Raw genomic sequence first — 12,269 nt, 5'->3', positions numbered from 1 at the left:
ATGAGATAGATATATAAATGTTCTGTCTTTCTCTGTAACAGATATGGGATATGTATATGTGAATGGATGAGATAGATATATAAATGTTCTGTCTTTCTCTGTAACAGATATGGGATATGTATATGTGAATGGATGAGATAGATATATAAATGTTCTGTCTTTCTCTGTAACAGATATGGGATATGTATATGTGAATGGATGAGATAGATATATAAATGTTCTGTCTTTCTCTGTAACAGATATGGGATATGTATATGTGAATGGATGAGATAGATATATAAATGTTCTGTCTTTCTCTGTAACAGATATGGGATATGTATATGTGAATGGATGAGATAGATATATAAATGTTCTGTCTTTCTCTGTAACAGATATGGGATATGTATATGTGAATGGATGAGATAGATATATAAATGTTCTGTCTTTCTCTGTAACAGATATGGGATATGTATATGTGTATGGATGAGATAGATATATAAATGTTCTGTTTTTCTCTGTAACAGATATGGGATATGCAGCATAACAATTGTGTCCATGATTTACAAGCTCACAACAAAGAAATCTACACAATCAAATGGAGTCCCACTGGGCCGGGAACCAACAATCCAAATGTTCCACTGATTTTGTCAAGGTAGGTAGTCTAGTCACTCTAGTAGAAGGGAGGTAATTCAGTATGTATGGTGCTCTTGTCTGATCAGGATGCCTACCCCAACCCACCTGTACCCAGCTACTGTATACCAGGAAATTTTCACTGCACCCAGCTACTGTATACCAGGTAATGTTCACTGTACCTAGCTACTGTATACCAGGAAATGTTCACTGCACCAGCTACTGTATACCAGGAAATTTTCACTGCACCCAGCTACTGTATACCAGGAATTGTTCACTGTACCCAGCTACTGTATACCAGGAAATGTTCACTGTACCTAGCTTCTGTATACCAGGAAATGTTCACTGTACCCAGCTACAGTATACCAGGAAATGTTCACTGTACCCAGCTACTGTATACCAGGAAATGTTCACTGTGCCCAGCTACTGTATACCAGGTAATGTTCACTGTACCAAGCTACTGTATACCAGGAAATGTTTACTGTACCCAGCTACTGTATACCAGGGAATGTTCACTGTACCCAGCTACTGTACACAGGAAATGTTTACTGTACCCAGCTACTGTACACCAGGAAATGTGCACTGTACCCAGCTACTGTATAACAGGAAATGTTCACTGTACCCAGCTACCTTACACCAGGAAATGTTCACTGTACCCAGCTACTGTATACCAGGAAATGTTCACTGTACCCAAATTCTGTACACCAGGAAATGTTCACTGTACCTAGCTACTGTATACCAGGAAATGTTCACTGTACCTAGCTACTATATACCAGGAAATGTTCACTGTACCCAGCTACTGTATACCAGGAAATGTTCACTGTACCCAAATTCTGTACACCAGGAAATGTTCACTGTACCTAGCTACTGTATACCAGGAAGTGTTCACTGTACCCAGCTACTGTATACCAGGAAGTGTTCACTGTACCCAGCTACTGTATACCAGGTAATGTTCACTGTACCCAGCTACTGGTTACCAGGAAATGTTCACTGTACCTAGCTTCTGTACACCAGGAAATGTTCACTGTACCTAGCTACTGTATACCAGGAAATGTTCACTGTACCTAGCTACTGTATACCAGGAAGTGTTCACTGTACCCAGCTACGGTATACCAGGTAATGTTCAGTGTACCCAGCTACTGTATACCAGGAAATGTTCACTGTACCCAGCTACTGTACACCAGGAAATGTTCATTGTACCTAGCTACTGTATACCAGGAAATGCTCACTGTACCTAGCTACTGTATACCAGGAAATGTTCACTGTACCCAGCTGCTGTATACCAGGAAATGTTCACTGTACCTAGCTACTGTATACCAGGTAATGTTCACTGTACCCAGCTACTGTATACCAGGAAATGATCACTGTACCCAGCTGCTGTATACCAGGAAATGTTCACTGTACCCAGCTACTGTACACCAGGAAATGTTCACTGTACCCAGCTGCTGTATACCAGGAAATGTTCACTGTACCCAGCTACTGTATACCAGGGAATGTTCACTGTACCCAGCTACTGTATACCAGGGAATGTTCACTGTACCTAGCTACTGTATACCAGGAAATGTTCACTGTACCCAGCTACTGTATAACAGGTAATGTTCACTGTACCCAGCTACTGTATACCAGGAAATGTTCACTGTACCTAGCTTCTGTATACCAGGAAATGTTCACTGTACCCAGCTACCTTACACCAGGAAATGAGTTTATTTTTTGCCTTTTTCACCCACAAATGAGGACGACTTTATCATTGCTAAACATTAGTTTACAATATACAATGTAATTAAATGTGAAAAGCGAAATTTAAACTTGACAAATATGGATTTTACTGACAAAGGGCACAAGTTTGACTTGACAGAAATTTACACGTACAGTGTATGCAGTATTTGTAACATTTTTTAAAAGTGATTCTTGCATTTTGATTTCTAATCAACCAATGTGTTAACCTATAAATGAGTGTCATGAATTAACCTATAAATGAGTGTCATGTGTTAACCTATAGATGAGTGTCATGTGTTAACCTATAAATGAGTGTCATGTGTTAACCTATAAATGGGTGTCATGTGTTAACCTATTGATGAGTGTGTTGCCTGTTTTCTGTTGCAGTGCGTCGTTTGATTCCACCGTGCGCCTTTGGGATGTGCAGCAGGGTACGTGTATCCACACACTGACCAAGCACCAGGAACCTGTGTACAGTGTAGCGTTTAGCCCCGATGGCAAGTTCTTAGCCAGTGGCTCCTTCGACAAGTGTGTTCATATATGGAATGTACAGGTAACTCATCGTCTGAACTCATTAAACACAGACATGAAATCACAATAAACCAGCCTTGGTTGACTGAGCTGGGCTGGTAGGTGTGATTCTGGTATCAGTGGCGTGTCGTGTTACACATCCTTTTCTTAAAATAATTCTATAGATATTACTGTATACTGGGAAATATTCACCCTATAACGATGTAATTACTCTATAGATATTACTGTATACTGGGAAACATTCACCTTATAACGATGAAATCAATGTTCGCATCATGTCGATTTTGTCCATCGCATGTAATCACTCTATATAATATGTTGTGTACTAATATTCGCTGTCATGATAAAGCTGCACTGATTGGAAAGGGCAAAAAAGGCGAAAGTGGAACCGGTTAAACTGTTGTCGTATATAGTATTCTTTTAAAGCCAGCTTTTGATGAAAGTATTAGTTAATATGTACACAGAATCAGGTACATATGGACCCCTCTACATCAGGTCTGTCATCCAGATTATGAACAAGATAACTTTAACCTATCAACTACGATAAATATTTTACATACGATAAAATCTGGTAAAAAAGTATACAGTGGTTCTAAATAAATCAACATCATGACAAATAATTAAATTTTGAATAATCATTGAGGTCAGGAAAAAATCAACGAAAAGTTCAGCTCCAGTAGCAATAAAAAAAACTTTAGCCTGACTGTTTGATTTTCTTTCTTTCAGAGTGGCGCTTTGGTACAGAGTTACCGGGGGACAGGTGGCATTTTCGAAGTGTGCTGGAATCACCGTGGGGACAAAGTGGGGGCAAGTGCCTCCGATGGATCAGTATGTATCTCCTTGCTGTCTGTAAAATTGTAGGGTTATGCAACCTGAAAAAAACTTGTGTCCTTGACTGACATTTGTATCAAATAGGTCTTTTGATCTATAGAGGTGATGGTAATCACATTTTGAATCACTAAAAATTATTACTCTGTTGCAGACAAAATACCATGAGAAAGTATTCATTGTGGAATATGTTGCTTTCTCCCTTCTATTTTTATATAATTTTGCATATTTTAAAATCAACAGACATGGATATTCGCTGTGTATTTTTATTACAAGAAATTACTTGAACTAATAAAACACAAGCTTGCTGCTTATTTTGAAAAAATAGAACTAATCAAAAAGAATCTAGCTACTAAGTATGAAAAAATATCTATTTACTCAATGAATTAGCACTTTACAGCAAATATGTATTTGTGACAGCAGGTTACAGTGTTAGGAAATATACAGCTTAGGTTGGTTGATGATGCTGATAAGGGCTGATATATGTCTGTTGATATCTGATTAAAAGAAATGGATTTAGGTTACAATTCACTACAACATCTTTTTTGTCATTTGAAATAATAGAATAGTTTGATACATGTAATATATCCAAAGGGGAGATGCTCACCATTAAGGATCCCCGTACCACTGCCAAAAACTGTCACTTAGTGTTGGGAACTGTTTTTTCCGGCATGACTATAGCTTTGATAAATTATTTCTGAAAAGAAAACCAACCATGTGAGATTTTTATTGGGGGGGGGATGGAATAAACAAAATATAATCAATAAGAGTGTTCTGAGAGTAAAATATCAGTTTGTCTAGACTGGGATTGGAGGGCTGCACTTCAGGTTGTTATACTATCGCTGTAACCGATGGAACTATATGATCAACAGAAATGTTGATTCCGTGTTACAGTTATATCCAATTGGAAGTTAAGGGGAGGCTTCTGTATAAAGGGAAAATGGCAGTGCAGTGGAACAGGGATCCTTAAGCCCTCTTTCAACTTTTGGTCAATATTTTTTGCAGTAGAGTTTATTTGCAGTTAAATCTGTATCTGATAAATGTCTATCTTCATCCAATAGGTATTTGTCTTGGACTTGCGGAAGTGAAACAGTGCTATAGTAACAAGGACATTGCTAGCTGCTACCTCGTAGTCTTTTTCAATGGAATGAAACATGGAAGAGCACGGTGGGTTTCTGAAGACGGAGAATAATTATCTGTAACGTTCTTCAATCAAACTAACGCAAATGAGACCCAGTCCAGGCCGAAGTTGTCGACTGTAAAAGACGAAGCCCACTTCCCCTGGGCCTGGTAGTGCAGCACCGTCTCGAGAGCTGTCGGCAGTTGACAACTTGTACGCAGTCTGCTCAGGCTGAAAGAGACGGAAAGCCCAACTGCAGACTGGCACATGGAATTGGTTTTACTATTCCAGCATTTGAAAGAATGTGCTTGTGCACAGAGAGATTATTTGGATTGTGAGAAAGGATAGACAAATCAACAGATATCCCTCAAGAACGAGCTTGAACAGGAAGTTTTACTGATGAGACGACCTTGGTCTACAGGTCCGGAGAAATCAAGTAAAAGATCTACTCCTTAATTCCCAGCACCAAAGAGGACACTATTGATCAGAGAGAAATATGCTCCATTATAAGCTATTTTAATCATCATGTGAAAAAATATTAAAATCTGTTGGTGATGACAGTATGTACTTTCTGTAATTTCTGAGTGACCCGATGCGGTCCAATTGTTTATCATATCTTGCATTCTCTATTTATCTGTATGTTTGAAAAGCACACTATTAAGGATGTCCAAAGATGATTTTCCCCCCTTTGTAACATTTCTTTGTTATGACTCTTTCTCATTGGGACGATTCTACAAGAATGTCCTGAACTCTTCATTGATGAGAAAGATTCTATTCTTTACATGTGGATGTCTTTTTTCATCTTTGTGGAGGAAAAAATCATTTGAATAAAAAAATTGCGCATCGGTTTCAGTCCCTTTTACAAGACTTCTTAAGGCTTTTCAAGTCTATTTGGAAACAATTTGAAATGTGAAAGAATTTTTTTCCAAATATTTCCTGAAAGGCAATACAAAATTTAGTGTAAGAGGGACAAGCTGACACACTGTTAGAGCTTTACTGTTGTTTCACTGCAGTAGATGGCAGTGACCTACATTTAGTGCTCTGTGAGGTCGAGGTCGACGCTTTCCTCCTTGTTTTTAGTTAGGTCAATTAAGAGTCGATTTGTTCTATGACAATGCTTTGTTAGTTCAATAATTCACATTTTTTGATGCCTTTTACATTAAGTGATTAGCGTGACATACTAGAAGTTTCTTATCAGAATTCAGGACGATACTGTACACTGGGAAATGTTTGCTGCAGTTAATTTTTCGCCTTTTTCACCCTTCGTAATGAGGCAAGTTTATCATTACAGCGAATATAAGTAAACAACATAATTAACATAGTAATTAACTGTGGAAGGCGAAATTAACACTGGGTGAAATTGTTTTCATGGACGAAGGGCAAAAGGTTTACTTGGCGAAAATTTCCAGTTATTCAGTTTCTCATCAAATTTGTCTTTCATCAATTTGGACCCACAACTGTAATGTAAACACAATTTTCTCCTTTAAACACATTGTTGTCTGTAGCTATAACTAAGCTGGTCCATTGACACACATTGTCGTCCGGGTGAAGCTATAACTAAGCTGGTCCATTGACACACATTGTCGTCTGGGTGAAGCTATAACTAAGCTGGTCCATTGACACACATCGTTGTCTGTAGCTATAACTAAGCTGGTCCATTGACACATTGTTGTCTTTAGCTATAACTAAGCTGGTCCATTGACACACATTGTTGTCTGTAGCTATAACTAAGCTGGTCCATTGACACACATTGTTGTCTGGGTGAAGCTATAACTAAGCTGGTCCATTGACACACATTGTTGTCTGTAGCTATAACTAAGCTGGTCCATTGACACACATTGTCGTCTGGGTGAAGCTATAACTAAGCTGAAGTTGAAGTTGAAGTAGAGATCAAATTTTGATGTTGGTGAGGATTCATGTTTAACACACTAAACTCATGTTTCATGTTCGACATGATTTCTTGCATATTTTATGATATTGCTGTAATCTGATTGGTAAATGGTTTCCAGATATTTTTATAAGGAATATTCAGATTTCAATGCCACTTGGTGATAGTAATCTAGTAGCTATTTCAAATCGACTCATTCTCAATGATGACGAGAGAAAGAATGTCAAATTTTGATGAAACAAGTTGGTGATATAAAAACAATTTTTTAGAAACTGTTCAAATCGTCTTTAGTCCAGTGTGTTGGTCCTTAAACAATTCTTGTTAAATTTTGATTTTTAGTAGCAAAAAACTAAGACAACAGTCTAATATTTTAAGGTTGAAATTTCATGAAAGGGGATTTCAAAAAAAATCATTAGCTAGCGTACAGATACTCCCCCTTTCTCTAGACACATCAGGTGACCGATCCACTAAATTTGAACTCAAGGTTTCCACAAGTTTCCAGATAGATAAAATACTACAGACAACTGAAATTATATTTCAAAGAAGATACATATTTCAAGGTGAAAAAAATTATGAACCATTTTTTTTTTAAATATATTCCACTCATAAAAATTTTCCCAGTTAAAAAATGTTACTTCAGGGAAATGTTAATTCTGCTACAACGAATGCCTTTGTATAACACTTCATGTCTGCAACTGAAATATAACAATATTACATTCAACTGATTTTAACAATTTAAGAAATATCAACTACAATATTTGAAATACTGCATTTGCTTGATAGAAAAATCTGTAGCGTACATGTTTACCTTCAAAAAGTTGTAAAGTACTTTTTTTTTTAATTGATTGTCTGATGAACCGTTTATTTTTTCTGTAAACATGCTAAAGTAAGCAGAGTACCCTAGCATCATCCATTGTAGTTCAGTGACAAAGTTACAAACTATCTCTTGATTTTAAGTGACTTGGTTATAACATATCGGTTGATTTTCAGTGACAAGCTTATCCAACTATCAGTTGATATTGATTGACTAACTTATCAAGTATCGCTTGATTTTCAGTGACTAACTTATCAAGTATCACTTTATTTTTAGTGACTAACTTATCAAGTATCTCTTGATTTTCAGTGACTGACGTATCAAGTATCGCTTGAATTTCAGTGACTGACTGATCAAGTATCACTTGCTTTTCAGTGACTAACTTATAAAGTATCACTTGATTTTGAGTGACTGACTTATCAAGAATTACTTGATTTTCAGTGACGGACTTATCAAGTATCGCTTGTTTTTCAGTGACTGACTTTTCAAGTATCGCTTGAATTTCAGTGACTGACTTATCAAGTATCGCTTGATTTTCAGTGACTACCTGGTAAGTTACCAAATATTGGTTGATGTTCAGTGATCGACTATCAGTTGATGTTTACTAAGTTACGGACTATTCGATGTCGTAATTACTTCACTGATTTGGGGTTGTTGTGTGGTGGCGCAGTGGATAATGCACTGGCATTTCACAAAGGCAGCCGGGGGTCACCTGCCCGAACACGTGGGTTTTCTCTGGGTACTCATACCCATATTTAGACCCCCAGTACGCTAACATCCGGGCCAACAAAAGTAATTGATATCAGTTTGAAATAACTTGTTTCATAATTGTTGTAAAATAAATAAAGTTATCGTCTTTCGGCTGATCTTTAGTGATTTAGCAGCGACATCATTTGAAACATAGCAGTAATAATGTAGTGCACCTAAGACGACACAAAAAATGGCTGAAATAGTTTCAGCACAAACAATATTCCGTAGAAGTTTGTAAGCTTGCAGTTTTCAATATCATAGAAAAGAAAAATCTGGATCACTGCATGCTTAAAAAGTCAAGTATGATAAAAAGAGGTTTTTATATTAAAAAAGTGCTGTATTTAATTTAACAAATCCCCCCTACCCCCTTTTTTTTTCTTCTGCTCTTATTTTTATTTTTGTTGATTTTGTGAGTGTTATATTATGTAAAATTTGACCATAACAACTTGGAGATAGATTTTGTGTAGTTTTGTCACTAAAATTTATATTGTAAGCAACTGATCTTGTTGGTCATGTGAAAAAGTGTAGACACAATGCTTCAAAGGTAAAAAGAAAATGTCAGTATTGCCAGTAATCTGTTGATGTAAATAATCTAATAGGAATCGTTTTTGTTGATTTAAATTTTTGGATGAAGCTACATGTTTGTATCTTTGGTCATCCTTTTCTCCATTTTCTAAAGTTAAAAAGTCTTTAAATTGTTTGGAATCAAAGATAGATGATCAGTTGATGTTTTTACTTTTATTTCCCTGAAGTATTTTTGAGATGCATTGAAATTTTAATCCTACGGTAAAAAGATGTGATTGAATTTTGTAATTATGTATCATTGGAAGTGTTGCCCTGGTGCGTTTGTGAGGATGTAGAATGTGTTTTCTGTAATAATTACATACTAAGAATGAAAGAAATGTGTTCACCAAAGCCATGACAAGCTAGATTATGTATGAGCTGGTTCTCCTTGCTTCATCTAAGTGCTTCTCAGAACAGACTCTCCACACAAACCCAAGTCAGGAAGTATAACAATAGGGTCTATTTGGCATCAACTTAAATTGTTCCTTAACTCATTCACCCCTGAAATTTCATAATGCACTCTTCCAACTTTTGTTTTGGAAGAGTTCAAGTGTCTTTAGGGGTAAATGAGTTTAATAATGATAATTTTTTATAAAAAAAATGAAATTTTAAGTTTTCTCTTTTATTCTTTTAAGAAGTCATATTATTATTACAGTTTTGAAACTATTGCACAAATTCATTTGGTAGTTGTAAAAAAGTGTGAGATTTTTGTGAAATTCTCTTCAATTTACTGGCCAACTAGACAGAAAACTTTTTGAAATGTGTACAGGCAATGCAACTTGGCGTGGAGAACCGTGGAGTGAATGTAGATTGTGTTTTTGTGTGAATGTAATAATTTGCAGTAAAAGGTCAAAGGGCAAGAGGGAATGAATGAATAAAAAGACAAATACATTAGTTACAAAGATACGTAAGGCAGCTACTGCATGGAAAATAATTCATTGACATACATTGAGCACTACACACCCTATCTTACATATAATTCACCCTTATTAGCCTCAACACAGCTAGTAACAACTTGCAGCAAAATGTTGATAAAGTGAGACTTTCCAGATTTTTTTTATGAAGGGGAGCACTTTAATTCTAGGTTTTTTCCCCCAAGGATCTGTTCTGAAAAAGGAAAGAAAGAAAAGGAAATTAGAAATATTGCACATTTACGAATTTGTACATTTTGTCAATATTATGATGAAACTTGATCTGGCTGATCTTCTAACCAATTGGAGCTCCAACTTGCAGTTCTATAGATATACTGTATCGAGAGTTTTATCACGTGAGCTTAAAGCAAGTTAAAGGTATTTCTCAGAAATCTGTCAGATTGGATTCCGGAAATATTACATACGATTCAAATTCATGAGTTTTGCTCATTTAGAGAAGACTGAAAACTTTACTTTCCTAAATTCTGAAAAATTGCAGATTATCATAATTCCTTCAAAAGTACACCCGAAATTGTGTAAAAAAAATGTTGGGATAAAAAAAGCTTTGTGCATGTAATATGTACTGTTGTCAAACAACCAATCATGGTCTGTCATACCTTATAACAGATTTGTAACTGGCAGGCTTTGTGATACGTTCTCATTGGCTGACTAGTTCCGTCTTTTACCAGGTGATGATATCTTGTGATAAAGAATCAGACCTCTCTGTGTGTGATGATAACGTTAGACAGGTTTCATTGTTCATACATGGTTTTAATTATACGACTTTCATTTCTACAGCCATATTGTTGTTTGTGGAGAAGAAGTGCATATATGTATGTAATATGTTGTGCTCCGGAGAATTCATTATACTTGGTCAACAGGTTCCTCGACATTTTTATCGTGATATCATATAACTTGGGTTAACAGGAAACCTGTACTGATCCGTCGTCGATCTTAGGCTGTTATTAACATGTCTGTCAAATACAAATATACTTTGTATAACCTGTGTCTGTCTTCATTGTACACCCTGCCACAGAGATACAGAGGCTGCTGTATAATGTCAGCCTCTACAGTTTGATCTTCCCCTTGTTCACACTCCCCAATGGTTGGTACCATCCAATGTATAGTAATCACTTGTGAAGGGCGAACTTAACACTGGGTGAACATGGTATAGGTAAAGGGCAAATATTCGACTTAGCAAAAGTTTCCTTTGTAGACAATCGGACACCTATGGAACAAGCAGGAATTTAATGATAACCTTTATTTCCACATTTGACCGGCCTTCTGTCCACACACACATAAAACCAAAAGTGACAAGACACAGTTATGTCAGTAATAATAACAACACAGCGTTTGAGTTCTAGATTGTATTAAGGAGCTACTAATGGAACATGATACTGATATGTTGGATATTGATATAGTTATACATGTTATTACTTATACACACATTTATACATACTACACATAATATGCATACAATACAAAACTTGACTTGAAGACCGGCTCAGCTGTTCTGACTTGGATGTGATTTTGTAGATTTAAATTACAACATTTTATAAGATGTTACAGATTTACGTCTCTCAAATTTGGGACCTCTACCCTGAGGTAAATAATCCACCAGTATCCGTAAGTGTACCGCTACAACGATGGTTGAAGAAATCTTCAAGACTACTGTGTTTGAATCATCCCACAGATTTGGAACATCTACGCCGTGGTAAAAGTTCGCCAGTATAGCAAGGATGTATATATACCGTACAACGATTGTTGCAGAAATCTGTGTGATCAGGGTTCGAAACTCTTGACCTTTAATGAATTACTTGGGGAATAATGATGTTTATAGCATGATAAATCCAAAACTCAGATGTGAAAACCCTGTGTGAACAGCTGAGTGTCTCCAAGCCCTATAGACTAAAAATATGATGAATCATTTCAAGCATGATAAAAACCATGAATCACAAGCCAATCCTGCTCACACAATCACTATAAAGAAACCACCTATGTTATGAAGCCAAATTAAATGTTGCCCATTGACCCATTGCAGTGATTTCATTGTGAACTACAAAGGATCCCTGTAACACTGCCGAAAATAAAACCATGCATTCAAAACTTAGTTTTTTGGCATGACTGTAGCTTTGATAAATCATTTCTAAAAAGAAAACCATCCCTTGCAGGACTTTAATGAAAACATAATAGAGATGAAATAAACAAAATTTAATCAACAAATGTGTTCTGATTGTCTGTGGGGTCAGACTAAGACCAATTGAGCTGCCTGGACAACGGAAGTGTACAAGCCAAGATGTGCTACACTAATATCCAAACGGAACTTAAGGGGAGGTTACTGTACATAGGATAAACAGCAGTGCAGTGGCACGGATCATCAACAGACCGCTCACTGGACTTCCTCAAGGGTGGTTCACAGATCATCAACAGACCTCTCATTGGACTTCCTCAAGGGTGGTTCACAGATCATCAACAGACCTCTCATTGGACTTCCTCAAGGGTGGTTCACGGATCATCAACAGACCTCTCATTGGACTT

General features: G+C 36.6%; 1 protein-coding gene across 1 annotated transcript in view; it reads left to right on the top strand.

Moving 5' to 3' along the window:
- Positions 1-7,279, top strand: part of LOC110465903 (F-box-like/WD repeat-containing protein TBL1XR1-A) — a 51,849-nt gene extending 44,570 nt beyond the window's left edge. The window contains exons 12-15 of the mRNA XM_021522053.1: positions 504-631; positions 2,713-2,878; positions 3,583-3,684; positions 4,746-7,279. Of these exons, the coding sequence (XP_021377728.1) occupies positions 504-631; positions 2,713-2,878; positions 3,583-3,684; positions 4,746-4,772 (423 nt within the window). The 3' untranslated portion in view covers positions 4,773-7,279. The remainder of the gene's footprint in view (positions 1-503; positions 632-2,712; positions 2,879-3,582; positions 3,685-4,745) is intronic.
- The last annotated feature ends 4,990 nt before the right edge of the window (positions 7,280-12,269 follow it).

This window comes from Mizuhopecten yessoensis, unplaced genomic scaffold (assembly GCF_002113885.1).
Source record: "Mizuhopecten yessoensis strain PY_sf001 unplaced genomic scaffold, ASM211388v2 scaffold11105, whole genome shotgun sequence".
Classification (NCBI taxonomy): Eukaryota; Metazoa; Mollusca; class Bivalvia; order Pectinida; family Pectinidae; genus Mizuhopecten; species Mizuhopecten yessoensis.
This window is presented reverse-complemented; position numbering and strand designations above follow the sequence as displayed.